We start from the raw sequence: 20950 nt of genomic DNA, 5'->3' as shown, positions 1-20950 counted from the left end.
TTCTGGATATATAGTACTTATGGTCCCAACATGATGTTCTGGGTATATAGTAATGGCCTCCACATGTTGTTCTGGGTATATAGTAATCGTCCCCGCATGTTGTTCTGGGTATATAGTAATCGTCCCTGCATGTTGTTCTGGGTATATAGTAATCGTCCCTGCATGTTGTTCTGGGTATATAGTAATCGCCCCCGCATGTTGTTATGGGTATATAGTAATCGCCCCCGCATGTTGTTCTGGGTATAAAGTAATCATGATCCAAGCATATTTCTTCGGGCTTTATAGTACTTATGGTCCCAGCATGATGTTCTGGGTATATAGTATTCATGGTCCGAGCATGATGTTCTGGGTATATAGTACTCATGGTTCCAGCATTATGTTCTATGTATATACTGTAGTAGTTATGGTCCCAGCATGTTTCTTCTGGCTTTATAGTACTTGTGGTCCCAGCATGATGTTCTGGGTATATAGTACTTATGGTCCCAGCATGTTCTTATGGATATATAGTACTTATGGTCCCAGCATGATGTTCTGGGTATATAGTACTTATGGTCCCAGCATGATGTTCTGGATATATAGTACTTATGGTCCCAGCATGTTTCTTCTGGGTATATAGTACTTATGGTCCCAGCATGTTCTTCTGGATATATAGTACTTATGGTCCCAGCATGTTTCTTCTGGGTATATAGTACTTCTGGATATATAGTACTTATGGTCCCAGAATGTTCTTCTGGATATATAGTACTTATGGTCCCAGCTTGTTTCTTCTGGGTATATAGTACTTATGGTCCCAACATGATGTTCTGGGTATTTAGTACTCATGGTCCCAGCATGTTTCTTCTGGATATATAGTACTTATGGTCCCAGCATGTTTCTTCTGGATATATAGTACTTATGGCCCCAGCATGTTCTTCTGGATATATAGTACTTATGGTCCCAGCATGTTCTTATGGATATATAGTACTTATGGTCCCAGCATGATGTTCTGGGTATATAGTACTTATGGTCCCAGCATGATGTTCTGGATATATAGTACTTATGGTCCCAGCATGATGTTCTGGGTATATAGTACTTATGGTCCCAGCATGTTTCTTCTGGGTATATAGTACTTATGGTCCCAGCATGTTCTTCTGGATATATAGTACTTATGGTCCCAGCATGATGTTCTGGATATATAGTACTTATGGTCCCAGCATGTTCTTCTGGATATATAGTACTTATGGTCCCAGCATGATGTTCTGGATATATAGTACTTATGGTCCCAGCATGTTTCTTCTGGGTATATAGTACTTATGGTCCCAGCATGTTTCTTCTGGGTATATAGTACTTATGGTCCCAGCATGTTCTTCTGGATATATAGTACTTATGGTCTCACCATGTTGTTCTGGGTATATAGTACTTATGGTCTCACCATGTTGTTCTGGGTATATAGTACTTATGGTCCCAGCATGTTGTTCTGGGTATATAGTACTTATGGTCCCAGCATGTTTCTTCTGGGTATATAGTACTTATGGTCCCAACATGATGTTCTAGGTATTTAGTACTCATGGTCCCAGCATGTTTCTTCTGGATATATAGTACTTATGGTCCCAGCATGTTTCTTCTGGATATATAGTACTTATGGTCCCAGTATGTTCTTCTGGATATATAGTACTTATGGTCCCAGTATGTTCTTCTGGATATATAGTACTTATGGTCCCAGCATGTTCTTCTGGATATATAGTACTTATGGTCCCAGCATGTTTTTCTGGGTATAGTACTTATGGTCCCACCTTGTTCTTCTGGATATATAGTACTCATGGTCCCAGCATGTTCTGGATATACATAGTTGCCAACATTTAAAAAAAAATTCCAGGGACACTTTGCAGCAGAGCAAGCAAGCGGGTTACTGGAGTATTGACGACCTACTGTTCAACTGCTCCGCCCACTCAGTTCTGCAATCAAAACACACCCATTTGAAAATAATAGTATAATTTAGACTTATCCATAGTTTATTATACAGATTACAGCACCAAGCTCTTACACCTACCCAGTCTCTGGAACACATTCTGGGCATATGGTTATTTTTACAACACTGCATAAAATTTAGAAAGACAAATAATATGTGAACCCATTCAATAATAATAACAATATTCCATTAGGAATGAATTATATTTAAATAATACACTATATCTATTTATCATCTATCTATCTGTATATGTGTGTGTGTGTATATATATGCAAACGACAAATGTCGTGCAAAGGAGATTTTCAGGGACATTTCCAGGGACAAAAAAAATCCAGGGACATACAACAAAATCCAGGGACTGTCCCTGGAAATCAGGGACTGTTGGCAACTATGGATATATATATAGTACTACTACTTATGGTCCCAACATGATGTTCTGGGTGTTTAGTACTCATGGTACCAGCATGTTTCTTCTGTATATATAGTAATTATGGCCCCAGCATGTTCTTCTGGATATATAGTACTTGTGGTCCCAGCATGTTATTTTGGGTATATAGTACTTATGGTCCCAGCATGTTATTTTGGGTATATAGTACTTATGGTCCCAGCATGTTATTTTGGGTATATAGTACTTATGGTCCCAGCATGATGTTCTGGGTATATAGTACTTATGGTCTCCGCATGTTCTGGGTATATATAGTAATCATGGTCCCCGTATGTTGTTCAGGGTATATAGTAATCATGGGGTCCCCGCATGTTATTCTGGGTATATAGTAATCATGGGGTCCCCGCATGTCGTTCTGGGTATATAGTAATCATGGGGTCCCCGCATGTTATTCTGGGTATATAGTAATCATGGGGTCCCCGCATGTTGTTCTGGGTATTTAGTAATCATGGGGTCCCCGCATGTCGTTCTGGGTATATAGTAATCATGGGGTCCCCGCATGTTGTTCTGGGTATATAGTAATCATGGGGTCCCCGCATGATGTTCTGGGTGTTTAGTACTCATGGTACCAGCATGTTTCTTCTGTATATATAGTAATTATGGCCCCAGCATGTTCTTCTGGATATATAGTACTTGTGGTCCCAGCATGTTATTTTGGGTATATAGTACTTATGGTCCCAGCATGTTATTTTGGGTATATAGTACTTATGGTCCCAGCATGTTATTTTGGGTATATAGTACTTATGGTCCCAGCATGATGTTCTGGGTATATAGTACTTATGGTCTCCGCATGTTCTGGGTATATATAGTAATCATGGTCCCCGTATGTTGTTCTGGGTATATAGTAATCATGGGGTCCCCGCATGTTATTCTGGGTATATAGTAATCATGGGGTCCCCGCATGTCGTTCTGGGTATATAGTAATCATGGGGTCCCCGCATGTTATTCTGGGTATATAGTAATCATGGGGTCCCCGCATGTTGTTCTGGGTATTTAGTAATCATGGGGTCCCCGCATGTCGTTCTGGGTATATAGTAATCATGGGGTCCCCGCATGTTGTTCTGGGTATATAGTAATCATGGGGTCCCCGCATGATGTTCTGGGTGTTTAGTACTCATGGTACCAGCATGTTTCTTCTGTATATATAGTAATTATGGCCCCAGCATGTTTCTTCTGTATATATAGTAATTATGGCCCCAGCATGTTCTTCTGGATATATAGTACTTGTGGTCCCAGCATGTTATTTTGGGTATATAGTACTTATGGTCCCAGCATGTTGTTCTGGGTATACTTATGGTCTCCGCATGTTCTGGGTATATATAGTAATCATGGTCCCCGTATGTTGTTCAGGGTATATAGTAATCATGGGGTCCCCGCATGTCGTTCTGGGTATATAGTAGTCATGGGGTCCCCGCATGTTGTTCTGGGTATATAGTAATCATGGGGTCCCCGCATGTTGTTCTGGGTATATAGTAATCATGGGGTCCCCGCATGTTGTTCTGGGTATTTAGTAATGGTCCCCGCATGTTGTTCTGTGTATTTAGTAATCGGCAGCTTGTTCTATAAGTGAATAGACTTCTGATGAGTTTTCTATAGAACATTAACATGCAAGTTCCCCGACCCGTTACTTTACTAGGAGCGCATATTGGATACTATTGGGCTATAAACACCATGTGATCACTGTAATCACATGGCGCATGTGTGACTTTCTTAGCTTCACTTCCGCCAGTCTTCCCGTGACAGCGCTGATGCAGATGTATTTACCGGTGTGTGTCAGGGGAAGGGTTAACGATCACAGTAGTTTATCACAGTTAATGGTCACTGCTGTGTGTCAGGGAAAGAGGCTATTTGTCAGGGTTGCGTGTCAAGGAAGGGACGCAGGTTACAGCTATGTATCTGTGAAGGGATAAATGTTGTGTGTTTTAGAAAGGGTTAATGGTCACTACTGTTAGGGAACGGGTCAGTGACTGCAGCTGTTTGTCCTGGAAAGGGTTAATGGTGACTGCTTTTTGTCAGGGAAGGGGTCCGTGGCTACAGCTGGGTGTCCTGTAAAGGGTTAATGGTGACTGCTTTTTGTCAGGGAAGGGGTCAGTGGTTACAACTGGGTGTCCTGTAAAGGGTTAATGGTGACTGCTTTGTGTCAGGGAATGGGTCCGTGGCTACAGCTGGGTGTCCTGTAAAGGGTTAATGGTTACTGCTTTTTGTCAGGGAAGGGGTCAGTGGTTACAGAGCTGGGTGTCCTGGAAGGCCATACTACTCACTGTTGTGTGTTTGAGAAGGGGTTAATTGTCACATATAGACTACAAATAACGGATAATAATTAATAATAATAATAATGTCCATTTAAAGGATTAAAAAGCTCAAAAATTAAATCCACATGGTGGAGCATTTTTATTTTTAAAGGGACACTAAACCCACATTTTTTTCTTTCATGATTCAGATAGAGCATGCAATTTTAAGCAACTTTCTAATTTACTCCTTTTATAAATTTTTCTTCGTTCTCTTGCTATCTTTATCTAGAAAGCATGAATTTAAAGCTTAGGAGCCTGCCCATTTTAGGTTCAGCACCCTGGATGGCGCTTGCTTATTGGTGGCTACATTTAGCAAACCAATAAGCAAGCATAACTCAGGTTCTTAAGCTCTTAAAGGGACAATTAAGTTAAAAAAAAACGTTCATGATTTAAATAGGGCATGTAATTTTAAATAACTTTCCAATTTACTTTTATTACCAATTTTGCTTTGTTCTCTTGGTATTCTTAGTTGAAAGCTAAATCTAGGAGGTTCATATGCTAATTTCTTAGACCTTGAAGGCCACCTCTTTTCAGAATGCATTTTAACAGTTTTTACCACTAGAGGGCGTTAGTTCATGTGTTTCATATAGATAACATTGAGCTCAGGCACGTGAAGCTCCTAGGAGCAAGCACTGATTGGCTAAAAATGCAAGTCTGTCAAAAGAACTGAAATAAGGGGGCAGTCTCCAGAGGCTTAGATACAAGGTAATCCCTTTATTACCCATTCCCCAGTTTTGCATAACCAACACAGTTATATTAATATACTTTTAACCTCTGTGATTATCTTGTATCTAAGCCTCTGCAAATTGCCCCTTTATTTCAGTTCTTTTGACAGACTTGCAGTTTAGCCAATCAGTGCCTGCTCCCAGATAACTTTACGTGCACGAGCACAGTGTTATCTATATGAAATACATGAACTAACACCCTCTAGTGGTGAAAACTGTTAAAATGCATTCTGAAAAGAGGTGGCCTTCAAGGTCTAAGAAATTAGCATATGAACTTCCTAGGTTAAGCTTTCAACTAAGAATACCAAGAAAACAAAGCAAAACTGGTGATAAAAGTAAATTGGAAATTTGTTTAACATTACATGCCCTATCTGAATCATGAAAGTTTATTTTGGCCTAGACTGTCCCTTTAAATAAAGATAGCAAGAGAATGAAGAAAAATTGATGATAGGAGTAAATTATAAAGTTGCTTAAAGGACCAGTCAACACAGTAGATTTGCATAATCAACAAATGCACGATAACAAGACAATGCAATAGCACTTAGTCTAAACTCCAAATGAGTAGTAGATTTTTTTTCTGACAATTTTAAGTTATGTCTTTTTCCACTCCCCCTGTACCATGTGACAGCCATCAGCCATTCACAAATGCATACACCTACCATGTGACAGCAATCAGCCATTCACAAATGCATACACACTTATTCTTGCACATGCTCAGTAGGAGCTGGTGACTCAAAAAGTTTAAATATAAAAAGACTGTGCACGTTTAGATAATGGAAGTAAATTGGAAAGTTGTTTAAAATGGCATGCTCTATCTGAATAATGAAAGTTTAATTTTGATTGAGTGTCCCTTTAAAATTGCATGTTCTATCTGAATCATTAAAGAAATAATTTGGGTTTAGTGTCCCTTTAAATATAAGTATTTTTGCCATATACTTTGAATATAGTAAAAGTTATTGCTGTTTTTTATGGACTTACACACACACACATGCTGTGAGTGCCGTGCGCCAGAATTTAACCCCATGCTTGCTCAGAGAGCTGTCAATGGTGTGTGTTTTTTCATTGTTTGACACTCATCTTACCTAGCTTGAATTTCTGGTGTAACATCTAATAGAGACACACTTCCTGTTAAGTGTCTCATTTTCTGATCGTCTGGCTGTACGCTGCTGTTTTCCATGTAATATAAGAGACATTTGTATTTCTGTTTTGTTATTTTACTTTTTATTCAGCAGTATCAAAGGGTTAATTATCCCTTTGTGGGTCTGCATATCAGAGAAGGGGTTAATCACTGCTCTGTAAGTATTCTATCAGGGAAAGGGTTCATCTCTTTTCTGTGGGTCTGCATATCAGGGAAGGGGGTTAATAACTGCTCTGTAGGTCAGTTTATCATGTAAGGGGTCAACCACTGCTCTATGGATCATGTATTGTGTAAGTGGTTAAACAATGCTATGTGTGTCTGTATATCAGGAATGTAGTTAAAGGGGCACTAAACCCATAATTTTTTAATTTATGACTCCGAGCTTACAATTTTTTTTAGCAACTTTCTAATTTATTCCTATTATCAAATTGTCTTTGTTCTCTTGGTATCTTTATTTGGAAAAGCAGGAATGTAAAGCTTAGGAGCCGGACCATTTTTGGTTCAGTACCTAGGTAGCGCTTGCTGATTGTGGGCGAAATGTAGGGGGCTGAACCAAAAATGGTTCGGCTCCTAAGCTTTCATTCCTACTTTTTCAAATAAAGATAGCAAGAGAACGAAGAACATTTTGATAATAGAAATAAATTAGAAAATTGCTTAAAATTGCTGCTCTATCTAAATCATGAAATACAAATTTGAGTTTCTGTAAGTTTCTTGTTCAGAGGCTACACAGGACTTATTGTTTTCCTATCTCCCTGTAGGACATTGCAACGCTCAGTGGAGTAAGTCACCATGGGTGCATCAAGTTCACAGCCAGTCATCAGGGGTGCATTAAGTTCACAGCCAGTCATCAGGGGTGCATCAAGTTCACAGCAAGTCATCAGGGGTGCATCATGGTTACGGCAGGTGTTGTTTTTAATGGACCTGGAACCTCTTCCTGATGATCTGCTCCGAGTGATTCTCAGCTTCTTGCCACCCAGGGACTTGATAATGCGCTGTCGGCTGGTGAGCCGCAGATGGAAGGGTCTGGTGGACTCTCCCACCTTATGGAGGATTAAGTGTGAACGAGAGAGGAAGGCCGAGATTCTGCAAGCTGCTCATGTGTATCCGAGAATCAACTGGCAAAGATTTTGCTTGAAGGAGCCACTCTCCCGAAATCTTATACGTAATCCCTGCGGGGAAGGTAAGGATGAGATTGTAAGTAGCGGAATTAAAGGGACACTGAACCCAAATTTTGTCTGTCGTGCTTCAGATAGAGCAGCAGTTTTAAGCTACTTTCAAATTTTTCTCCTATTGTCAATTCTTCTTCTTTCTCGTGGTATCTTTATTTGAAAAAGCAGGAATGTAAGTTAACGAGCCGGCCCATCTTTGGTTCACTAAATGTAGCCACCAACCGGCAAGCGCGATCCAGGGTGCGGAACCAAAAATGGGCCGTCTTCTAAGCTTACGTTCCTGCTCTTTCAAATAAAGATACCAAGAGAATGAAGAAAAATTGATAATAGGAGTAAATTAGAAAGTTACTTAAAATCGCTGCTCTATCTGAATCATGGAAAATGTTGTCTTACAGTGTTTTTTTCACATAAAATGTTGTCAATATGGTGGGTTTATGAACTAGCTGGATGAGGACAGTATACTGCTTTGTAATATACATTTTCTCTGTTGTTTATAAATGTTGCTACGCTATCAGAAGCACAAATGAATTGAATAATTTAACATAAATTTTATTTTATTTATAAAATATTTTACCAGGAAGGATACATTGAGATTTCTCTCGTTTTGAAGTATGTCCTTGGTCCATAAAACATTGCATTGATACAATAGGGTACAATAAAATACAAAAAACTGGGGGGCGGAGCCAGCTACCGATCCGAGCAGACGCAGGCTCTGAGAGCTCCTGCTCTAACAACCTTTCAAATAGCTTTTAAATAGCCCTGAAATAATATTTTAACATAGGAAACATAAGACTTTTCTACGGACACAGCCGACCACATTCTAGAGCCTGACCTGATACCGTATTGAGCTGGGAAGATGGACTTCATGATTGTGGAAGCCTTTGCTATGCTGAGCTCCCGCATGGATAAGCAGTTCAGCATGCTCTCACAGTGTATTGCGCTGATGTCGGAGACAACCCCCGACATACATGAGATGGATTCTAATACTTTTCCCTCTCCGGTCAGAGGTATGTACCAGCAGGACATGGCAGCGGATCCGATTGTGCAGGACCTTGCTGCACTTTCCCAGCAGCCTATGGGCACTTGTGACTCCCCTGTGGTTTTTCCGGCTTCTGCTCTGGAGCGGCCGGCCAGAGCGGGAGCCGGAGTAGACGCAACTACATTTACCCTCACTCAGGAGGAGTGCACCGATCTCTGGTACTCAACAGCTACTTGCTTATCTCCTCCTACAGAGGAGCCCTATAACAAGGAGGGAGCCCGACACCCAGAGCGAGGGGCTGAAACTCACTTCTGGCCTGGAAAACAATCTAGCGGTGCTCGCAATGGGTCTGCATACTCACTATACCGCAAGCAGCCCAGACACAAGGACAAATCAGACCAGGACTTGTGTGCTCTCATTGCCTCCCAGAGCACTCGCTTACATCTTGTTCACTATGTGTATTCTCTACACTCAGGAAGGAACGCTGCAGTTAAGACGCCCCTTGGTGATATCTATAAGCTCCAGGCTAGGATTTCGGACATATGCAGTGTACGGGAGCTGATGCGAAAGGGGATAGGCTAGCTTCTCCCATTTTCACATAGAGGCGCCATTTTGTCCGACTCTGGACTTGTCCTCCAGCCCTGCATGTTAGACATTTAAATTGGCAATTTATATCTATAGCTCTCGGGCTAAAAATGTTATATGATTTGTGCTTAACAGTTTATTTGTTGCCATTGTTTATGTTTCTTAGTCTATAAGACTATCCCCTTTATAATTCACACAATAGTAGAAAGCCTTACCCTGTACTTGTTAATGTATTGGATCTCATTAATATATTTTGTAAAATGTGAAGGACACTGGACATTGGATATCTGTTATACATATGAGAGACTCATTGTTATGTTTTATGTTCCTCCACTTTTTCCTGTGACGCACTGTCTAAAATTATACGCTTGTTCACAGGCAGTGGCACCATTTTCTATCATTAAGCATATAGCTCACGGTGCTATCACACCCTTACTGCCGAGCAGTGCATCTCTCTACAAGCCACACAGTGCACTTCTAATATCCTATTTTATTTACCATAAGCCTAGCACGATATTGCATTAAAAGCAGGTCTACTTCAACCTTGTGCAGGTAGTTTTCCCACTATAAATAATGACCCAGTTAAGTTGATATATCATGCTCTGACTTCTTCTTACTCCTAAAGCTGTTAATTGGCCTACAAGGTTCCAGGGGATATAATCTTTAACTCTATATACCCTTTTAGAATAGCTATCTCCCCATGAGCAATAGAATTTGTGCTCTGGGTGGCTTCCCCTCACTAGTAGGCTAGCTTCACTAAGTTTTATTCTGTCACACAGGATTTTCTATGTGTGGTTTGCTGTCCCTCTCCCTACCCTATTGACACCCCCTTAAATTCAGATGGGCTCCTTATTTATATACTAACAGAACAGTATTGCTACACTTAGAAATGTTAGGAATTGACAAACTATAGTCCTCTAGTGGAATAAGTGCAACGAGTCAGTACAGGTTATTACGCTCACCACTATTTTACTATAGCATGTCACTGATTATAACTTGGGTCCTCCAGAGCTCATACTAATATAACAGATTATTATACCCTTTGCTTAAAAAAGGAAAGTATTATACATCACAGTGCTTTATGGCTGTACTAATATGCTGAGTCCATCTACTTATTCTGTGACTACATGTTTAGGAATATAGTGTCCTCTAGCGGTCTGTATCTCAGACAATACTTCAGTGGATTGGGTAATGTTTTTATATATGGCTCGTCCCGATCCACAATAGATTGCAGCATATACCCTTTGTAACCCTACATTTCAAGAGAGGAATCTGACTATATACTGGCTTATCCGGTTAGCTTACCCTTCTCATGCCTAATGATAAATTTACTAGAGTGTTGTATGGTATGAAAATACCCCGTATCCACCTGTACTCAGTGTCTCAGTTTATCATCATCCTATGGGTACTTTAACTGTGAGGGCACTGATATATTATGTGGTATCTATCTCTGGATATCTCTTACTATGCTATCTTAAAGGTTAAATTCGGTACTACTCACAATCACTGTACCCTTTAATTGCCCTCTACCCTAACATCACTACTGGCTCCGCCCCCCCCCTCCCCTTGTCCCAGCTTGAGCGGCTCTTGCCCGCTGACATACCCTTCCCCCATCATCCATACTGCTAACTCCCCCTTTTGCCTCTATTTCTTATTTCTCTCCTAGTTAAACTAGTTCATATCTCCCATTGCAAAACGGGGACCATGTTTATTTATTTTCAGAATATAAAAAAGAGGTTTCACTTCACCCTATATAACAGCCTTTTGGACATGCTAAGTTAGTTTATTTTAGACTATAATTCCCTTCTACTAGCTCTGTGAGGTAGACTGGCTTATCCTATCACTGGATGGTAGAATAGCTGACTACATCATAAGCCCTGTAAGCATAATGTCCACACTGCTCCAAAGATCTACAGAATTTATGTCTAGAACTGTAATAGACTCACATCTCTACTGTACCTTTATCTTAAGTTTGTATGCTTTATTGGAATTTTTGTTCATGGGTGTCTTTATTTGTATCGCTTTATTTAACCTCAATAAAAAAATATTTAAAAAAAAAAAATACAAAAAACTAATTTTTTTTACATAATATTTGCAAAATTTAACATAGAATAGGTAGGAAATATATAATCAACCATGACAGGTGCATTCTGTTTTGAGATATGCAGAGAGGGATCTCTTAAAAGATTTTAGGCTTGGGAAAGGTTTGAAAGTGTGCGGGAGGTCGTTCCATAATTGTGGTGCTCTGTAGGAAAAGGAGGATCGAGCTGCTTTCTTTTTGTATGGAGGCAAGCTAAATAATGTGCTGGTACTGGATCGGAGGTTATAGGAGGTGGGAACAGCCGGGGAGAGCATTCTGTTCAGGTAGGGTGGGAGCTTCCCAGAAAAGCTCTTAAACACAAGGCAGGAAAGATGGAGGGTGCGCCTGGATTCCAGCGTCAGCCAGTTTAGTTCTTTTAGCATGTCACAATGGTGGGTCCTGTTGTTACATTGTAGCACAAAGCGGCAGAACGAGTTATACAGTGTATTAAGTTTATTAAGGTGAGTTTGCGGTGCAGGTGCATATACTACATCTCTGTAATCTATGATAGGCATCAGCATTTGCTGTACAATCTTTTCCTTTACTGTAGGGCTGAGGCAGGATTTGTTTTTGTACGGGGCACCTAGTTTTGGATAGAGTTTAGATGCAAGTTTTTCTATGTGGAGGCCAAAAGATAGATTGGGGTCTAACAACATACCCAGGTATTTCAAAGACTGGACTGCGGTCAGTGTGCAATTTGATTTTTTTTTTTTTTTTTTTTTTTTTTTATTGAAGTCATAAACAAATGTAACAAAGGAGATACATCCAAATACAATGACAAATAAAAGGTATACAGTGCTATTACGATACTATCGCCTAGTCAACCAATATACATTATGCCAACCTACTATACATTTATGAGTGTAAAAAGTCGTACATGATGGCAGTTATTATCAGAGTGATGGAGCCCAAATCGGCTATAGATATGGAAGAGCAATAGGGTTGACTAGTTAGTAAAAATAAATGGGAGGGACACTTCAAGCCCCTGTATTTAAAATATTAACAAGGAATTTGGACTATCTAAACTGAGACTTCAGTTTTGTATTTTTGTATAATATGAAAATTAAAGATGCACCCCGCGTTGCATTAGTAAAACATATATTAGAATGTTTATCGGAGAAATATTGAGGCATGGCGGGGGTTGGCTTTATGGGTTTTGGGGAGGGGAAAAGCAGTGGGCAAGAGCCGCTCGAAGTGAGTTAAAAGGGGGGAGGGGGGAGGAGGGCGGAGCCAGTTAGGCTGTCAGGCAAGTAGATACTCTTGGGCCTCTAAGCTGTCAAGCATAGAAATGAAGGGTATAATCATTGAGGTCCCATTGGAAATATCATGGGCTAGTAGTACCCTTCTATACAGAAACAGTGCATGCCAGTTACAGATGTCTAGTAAGAGATAATCCCTCGGTTATTACATGAAGCTAAATATGATAGTGAATATTACTAGATATTCAGAACTCCAAACTATGTAACAAGCAACAAACTTTTAAATATATATATGAGCTAACTAACAGATACAATTGACATACTAATAGTACTTATGAAAATAGCATATAAACTCACATTTTAGATCCATACATATAAGGTTGCTTAGCTACTGATATCAACTCAGAGTACTTAGTTGCACATGACATTAACAACAAGGATAAGTCTTGAAAATATATAAAGTCAGCCTCAGGTGAAGAGCATATAGAGATAAAGGGATCAAGCAATAAACAGTTGATACCTGAGGGGTTTATAAGAGTCCTGCCTACATATCTTGGCAGTAAATGGGTAAACAAGGTGTGTAAGTCAGTTTAAATGTACAAGGAGCACTAAACTTAGCTAACACTAAAGAATTGCAGCTGCAAAGGTAAATCATATAGTCCCTTTCAAACAATAAAAACATATAACAGTTAAACCATATACTCTTGAAGAGAAGACAAAACAATAGAGATGGGTCATAGCAAAACATTGACACCTGGTATTGTTCTGTATTATCTAGAGGCGAATACATATTGACATTGGGCTATACTACACCTAGATATGTAAGTTGAGAATACAGGAGTGGTTATTTCAAGTGGTAGGTGTCAGTAGTTAGCTTTTCAATAGATTACTAGATAAAAAGTTTACTCAGGGCAATAACTAATGTAGGTTAACAAAGCAAACACCTCTCTTTATGTAGTTACAAAAGTATAACATTGGGTCGTGACTATGGTAATAAAACAGGGGAACAAGGGATGCTCCTTGAGATATAGTAGGCAAGTAAAAATACTAGCTAGAGTAATAAACCGCAATAGGTTGAGGTACTGTTGCATATTATAAGACATATAGACTGTATCAAAGATAACAGAGTTATGTCATTAGGTTAAGGAATTAACCCTATAGGTATATAAGCTCCAGCTTATATATATTTCACAGACAATGACCGGATGATACCTCTCCCCACTACATGCTGCACAGCATTGAATGCTATTAATAAATAATAGTGATGCAAAGTGGACATCTAACTTACGGTATATAAAAGCATTGCAATAGAAAGAGCCATAACAGGAGCTATCTCAAATTCACTATGTAACTTATAGGCAGTAGTGTTAACTGGTAGTTAGGTGACTATAATTAGAGTCCTGCAAAATCATTAAGTGTCTCTAAAATATCAGAAAAACCTCATCATATGCAGCGACACTTCTGAGGACAATAAAGTACATACGGTGGGATCAGAGATGATATATAAAAAAAAAAAAAAAAAAAACAGCATGGGAATGAAATACTTGTCAAGGAGAGTCCTAGACGATATGGACCACATACAGCCTAGCCAACCCCAGTCTGTATGACACATACTTCAGGAGAGTTTCGATTTAGGGAGCAAATCAGTTCGTTAGTCAGGAGTACATCAAATCTCTTTATTGCGGGACCGTTTCCACTAGTGATTGTTCTAGTCACTGGCAACGATGTGTGTTTGTCATGGAGGCCACAGCAATGCGATGTACATGCTATCCAGTCAGACAGCCTGAGGATGTGTAAGGGCTCAGTCAGAGTTAATACTTTGGTGTTAGTTATAAGCAAGAGGGGGTGGATATTGTAGTTCCCATCTGCTAGATTTAACATGCCTGTACAAGCGGTTCTGTGAGAGATGTGATGCCTGGTGTCTGGAGGCTCAGGGCTGCGCACCTGTAAGAGCGAGTTCTTCTCTTGAGGCTTCTGGGTAAATGGCGCATATTTAGTTACCACAGGGGCAATGCGGCTATGGGCAAAGAATGCTTCCGTTTCTGCAGCCAAAATCTTGAGATGTTCCTTGATGTCCGCAAATATCGCGGAAGTTACTTGTTCCCCACAATTCATCATGCTGGTTTTGCAAGTGATGTCGCTTATTAAAGATCGCTTGTTTTTGTAGCGGGTTGACAGCTGAACTGACGTGGTCTAAGTAAGGGACTATCGCTGCGGATTCAGTTGCGCCCCTTTTCATTCACGGTCCATCATTTCTCAACTGGAGCGGTGTCAATGCTCAATTCACGAGCGGTAAGAAGGTGCAGTATACATGCTGCCAGATATGTTGAGTAGAAAAGCTCAAATTGTGTGGCAAATTGTTGTTAAGAAGTGCTGCAAGTTACTCCTCTCTCCTGCGTGAGTTTCCTTGTGGAGTTAAAAGATGGCTGCCTTCAGGGACCCTGGATAATTGTGCCACAAGATCTTGCCAGCTAGCTATAGATAATTATTGTCCCACAATCTTCAGGCTGCTCCGTAAAGATCCCTGAGCTATGAGGTAGCCTATAAGGATCGATTCAGTTGAGTTAAACAGTCTAGTATATAATTTTTAATGATAGATAACAGGAGCTATGTGATTGTGCGTCCATTCAGACTCAGAGCTGGCTCCGCCCCCCAATTTGATTTTGTTTTAATGCGTAGATGGGAATTTTGTAGTTTGTGTAATTTAGGTCCCGTTCCAAAGATCGTTGTGACAGTTTTGTTAGTGTTTAGGAAGAGTTTGTTTTTTGAGATCCACTTTTCTACCTCTGTGAACTGGTCTTGGAGCACTGCCTCAAGCTGCGGCAGATCGGATTTGCTTGCATAGATTACTGTGTCATCTGCGTACATGTGTACAGTTGAGGATTTGCAGACATTAGGCAGATCATTTATAAATAATGTGAATAGTAGGGGGCCGAGAATGGAACCTTGGGGAACACCACACGTGACAGTGATTAAAGTCATGGTAAACTCTCCGCTTTTTAAAATCAGATCTGGAATGTTAGTTATATTTTAGATGGGGTTTAATTAATTAGTTGTAATGAAGATGCGCTATAGCTTTTTAATATAGATATGATATTCTAATTCCCCGCGCTTCGCCGCCCACTTCAAAAGTCATTTTTTCTATGAGCTAACGGTTTGAATTGTTGTTCAATCAGCGCTCTAGCTACAACACAAGTGCCATATGGGGAGAGCACTGATTGGAGAACAATTCAAGCCTTTAACTCATAGAAAAATGGACTTTTGAAATGGGCGATGGAGCCCAGGAAATTCAAATTTTATATCTATCTTAAAAAGTAAGTTATAGCGCAACTTCATTACAACTGATGAATTAAACTACTTCTAAAATATCACTAACATTCCGGATCTGATTTTAAAAGGGGAGAGTTTACCATCACTTTAAGTGATATTTTGTGCATCAAACTTTAAAAACATAATAATCTCTTATTTTAGCTTAAAGGGACAGTCAAGTCCAAATTTTTTTTTCATGATTTAAATAGAGCATGCAATTTTAAACAACTTCCCAATTTACTTTTATCACCAATTTTGCTTTGTTCTCTTGGTATTCTTAGTTGAAAGCTAAACCTAGGAGGTTCATATGCTAATTTCTTAGACCTTGAAGACTGCCTCTAATCTGAATACATTTTGACCACTAGAGGGCATTAGTTCACATGTTTCATATAGATAACATTGAGCTCATGCACGTAAAGTGACCTAGGAGTGAGCACTGATTGGCTAAACTGCAAGTCTGTCAAAAGAACTGAAATAAGGGTGCTGTCAGCAGAAGCTTAGATACAAGATAATTACAGAGGTAAAACGTGTATTATTATAACTGTGTTGGTTATGCAAAACTGGGGAACGGGCAATAAAGGGATTATCTTTCTTTTTAAAAAACAAAAATTCTGGTGTTTACTGTCCCTTTAATATTGGCTTACATGTTAGCTAGGTGTTGTGCTCATTTAAGGGACATGAAACTCAAAAATTTTCTTTCATGATTTAGGTAGAGCATACAATTTTAAACAACTTTCCAATTTACTTCTATTATCAAATTTGTTTCATTCTCTTGGTATCATTTGTTGAAGGAGCACTACTGGTTTCTAGATAAACCTTTCAGCAAAGAATAACAAGAGAAGGAAGCAAATTAAAGAATAGAAGTAAATTGGAAAGTTGATTAAAATTGTATGCTCTCTTGGTCCCATTTAGGACTGGTAAAAGTTAAACAAATATTTAAAAACGATTCAAACGTTATAAAAACATTTGAACACTTGAAAAATGAATTTAACTTATCACACAAGGATTTTTTTGCATATTTGCAACTTAGACATTATGGATTAGAGATTAATAGGAACACAGACTGGTCATGGACCCTAGGAAAACTGGAGAAGTGGCTGATTCTGATAAAAGCTGGACGTATGTCAATTACTCCTTCCTATGCACTTCTTAACGCTAAAAAAGGAACTTCTCTACTGGAACATATAGCAACGACATGGTCCAGGCTAATTCCCTCAGGATTGGTAGAGTCAAATAGCGTACAGAGGTCAATAAATCGAGTTTCTCTGGCCACTCTTTCTGCTACCTGGAGGGAAGCACATCTTAAAAACTTACATAGAACATACTTTACCCCAGCTCTAGGTTATAAAATACACAATTCGGAATTTAAGGTCTGTCCAAAGTGTTCCCTGGTTGCAGCAGACTTGGTCCATATGCTATGGAATTGTCCAAAAATACGCCAATTTTGGTACAAAGTCGAATTTTGGCTTAATACAAAATCTGATGGCTGCTCCTCTGGCACTCACTTTGACACAGATTATTTTCTGTGTTCAACTGGAAGCACGGCAACAACCTCAGGAAAAATTAATTATTCTCACAATATTAGCTGTCAGATATTTGATTCTTAAGCATTGGAAGTCTTCAAAGATTCCCTCAATTTCTGAGGTAAAAAATTGTTTGAAGAAACAATGTATGATCGAGCAAAGAGATACTAATATTGATAACGAGGAAGACATAAGAAAATTCTTTCTGAAATGGTCAGCTTTCATTAAAGGATATCCAACTAATGAAATAGAAAAGAGGTTTAACATAAATTATATGTGTTAGCAAACACAATCAATGTAACATGGCAACATGAGTTATTATTTTTATAATGAGACATGTCAAGTTATTTTCTTTTTTCTATGATGCAATAAATTTAAGTGACTTGTATCAAAATGTTATTGTCATGTTCCTGACTTATCTTTTTGCTTTTCTTTTTTTTTTGCTTATGTACAACTTATTATATTAAACCTCAATAAAAGTGAAATTATAATAAAAAAAAAATTGTATGCTCTGTCTAAATCATGGATGTCTAATTATGACTTTACTGTCCCTTTAAATAACTCCTGGGGAGAACACTGAGGTCAGTACATAGTAAAAGATGACAATTCCCAGGGCCAGTAGACAGGAAAAACATAATTTATGCTTACCTGATAAATTTATTTCTCTTGTAGTGTATCCAGTCCACGGATCATCCATTACTTATGGAATATATTCTCCTTCCCAACAGGAAGCTGCAAGAGTCCACCCACAGCAAAGCTGCTATATAGCTCCTCCCCTAACTGCCATATTCAGTCATTCGACCGAAAACATGCAGAGAAAGGAAAAACCATAGGGTGCAGTGGTGACTGTAGTTCAAATGAAAAAATTACCTGCCTTAAAGTGACAGGGCGGGCCGTGGACTGGATACACTACAAGAGAAATAAATTTATCAGGTAAGCATAAATTATGTTTTCTCTTGTTAAGTGTATCCAGTCCACGGATCATCCATTACTTATGGAATACCAATACCAAAGCTAAAGTACACGGATGATGGGAGGGACAAGGCAGGTACTTAAACGGAAGTTACCACTGCCTGTAAAAAACCCTTTCTCCCAAAAATAGCCTCCGAAGAAGCAAGGTATCAAATTTGTTAAATTTGAAAAGTATGAAGCGCAGACCAAGACTCCGTCTTGTAAATCTGTTCAACAGAAGCCACATTTAAAAAAGGCCCAAGTGAAAACCACAGCTCTAGTAGAATGAGCTGTAATCCCTTCAGGAGGCTGCTGTCCAGCAGTCTCATAAGCTAAATGAATTATGCTTTTTAACCAAAAAGACAGAGAGGCTGCTGAAGTCTTTTGACCTCTCCTCTGTCTAGAATAGACAACAAACAAGGTGAACGTTTGATGAAAACTGTAGTAGCTTGTAAGTAAAACTTTAAAGCACAAACCACGTCCAATATTGTGTAATAGACGTTCCTTCTTTGAGGAAGGATTAGGATACAAGCATGGAACAACTATCTCTTGAGTGATGTACTTGTTAGATACCACCTTAGGAAAAAACCCAGGTTGGTACGCAGGACTACCTTATCCGTACGAAGGACCAGATAAGGAGAATCACATTGTAACACAGATAACTTGGAGACTCTACGAGTCGAGGAATTGGCTACCCAAAAGGAACTTTCCAAGATAAAGATTGATATCTATGGAACAAAAAAGGTTCAAACGGAACTTCTTGAAGAACCTTAAGAATCAGGTTTAAGCTCCATGGCGGAGCAACAGTTTTAAAACACAGGCTTGGATCTAACCAAAGCCTGACCAAATGCCTGAACGTCTAGAATACCTGCCAGACGCTTGTGCAAAAAAATAGACAGAGTAAAAATCTGTCCCCTTTTAAGGAATTAGCTGACAACCCTTTTCTCAAAAACATCTTGGAGAAAAGATAATATCCTGGGAATCCAGACTTTACTCCATGAGTAACCCTTGGATTCATAACAATCAGATATTTACACCATATCTATGTTCAATTTTCCTAGAGACAGGCTTTCATGTCTGTATTAAGGTATCAATGACTGACTCGGAGAAGCCATGCTTTGATAACATCAAGCGTTCAGTCTCCAGGCAGTCCATCTCAGATTGATTCTATTTAGATGGTTGAAAGGACCCTGAGGTAGAGGGACCTGTCTCTGAAGCAGAGACCATGATGGAAAGGATGACATGTCCACCAGATCTGCATACCAGGTCCTGCGTGGCTACGCAGGCGCTGTCAAAAACACCAAAGCCCTCTCCTGCTTGGTCTTGACCTCCGGAGGAAACACCTGGGATATGGATAGCTGATAGACAAGAGTGAGTCTCTGTCCAGTGAATTATTGTAAGACTTCTAACATCGCTAGGGAACTTCTGTTCCCCCTTGATGGCTGATGTAAGCCACAGTCGTGTATATTGTCCGACTGAGTATGATGTACCTCAGAGTTGCTAACTGAGGCCAAGTCTGAAGAGCATGGAATATCACTCCCAGTTCCAGAATATTTATTAGAAGGAGGGTCTCTTCCTAAGTCCACTATCCCTGAGCCTTCAGGGAGTTCCAGACTGCATCCCAACCTAAAAGGCTGGCATCTATTGTAACAATTGTCCCATCTGACCTGCGGAAGGTCATACCCTTGGACAGATGGACCCGACATAGTCACCAGAGAAGAGAATCTCTGGTCTCTTGGTCCAGGTTTAATAGGGGGACAAATCTGTGTAATCCCCGTTCCTCTGACTGAGCATGCATAGTTGTAGCGGTCTGAAATGTAGACGTGCAAACGGTACTATGTCCCTTGCCGCTACCATTAAGCCGATTTCATTCATGTACTGAGCCACCGAAGGGCGCGGATGGGATGAAAAAAAAAAAAGAAAAAAAAAAAAAAACACGGCAGAAATTTAGAAACTTTGACAACCTGGACTCCGTCAGGTAAATTTTCATTTCTACAGAATCTATCAGAGTCCCTAGGAGGGAAACCCTTGAGATTGGGGATAGAGAACTCTTTCCTTGTTCACTTTCCACCCATGTGATCTCAGAAATGCCAGTACTACGTCCGTATGAGACTGGGCAATTTGGATGTTTGACGCCTGTATCAGGATGTCGTCTAAATAAGGGGCCACTTCTATGCCCCGCGGTCTAAGGACCGCCAAAGCGACCCCAGAACCTCCATAAAGATTCTTGGGGCTGTAGATATCCCAAAGGAAAGAGCTACAAACTGGTAATGCCTGTCTAGAAAGGCAAACCTGAAAAACGATGGTGATCTTTATGCATCACAATGTGAGGATAAGCATCCTTCAAATCCATTGTAGTCCTCTATTGACTCTCCTGGATCATAGTTAAGATGGTACGAATAGTTTCCATCTTAAAAGACGGAATTCTGAGGAATTTGTTTAAGATCTTTAGATCCAAAATAGGTCTGAAGGTTCCCTCTCCTTGGGAACCACAAACAGATTTGAGTAAAAACTCTGTCCCTGTTCCTCTCTTGGAACTGGATGGATCTCGTACACAATGTAAGAATGCCTCCTTCTTTATCTGGTTTGCAGATAATTGTGAAAGGCG

The 20950-nt window shown here is 39.7% G+C and overlaps 1 protein-coding gene across 1 annotated transcript in view; it reads left to right on the top strand.

Annotated features, from left to right (window-relative positions):
• Window positions 1–4089: 4089 nt before the first annotated feature.
• The window catches only part of LOC128666808 (F-box only protein 27), a 45860-nt gene continuing 28999 nt past the window's right edge, over window positions 4090–20950 (top strand). Inside the window, exons 1-2 of the mRNA XM_053721603.1 lie at window positions 4090–4159; window positions 7306–7727. Of these exons, the coding sequence (XP_053577578.1) occupies window positions 7337–7727 (391 nt within the window). The 5' untranslated portion in view covers window positions 4090–4159; window positions 7306–7336. The remainder of the gene's footprint in view (window positions 4160–7305; window positions 7728–20950) is intronic.

Source organism: Bombina bombina, chromosome 7 (genome assembly GCF_027579735.1).
Source record: "Bombina bombina isolate aBomBom1 chromosome 7, aBomBom1.pri, whole genome shotgun sequence".
NCBI lineage: Eukaryota > Metazoa > Chordata > Amphibia > Anura > Bombinatoridae > Bombina > Bombina bombina.
The sequence above is the reverse complement of the archived record's forward strand: the minus strand, read 5'-3'. Positions and strand labels throughout refer to the sequence as shown.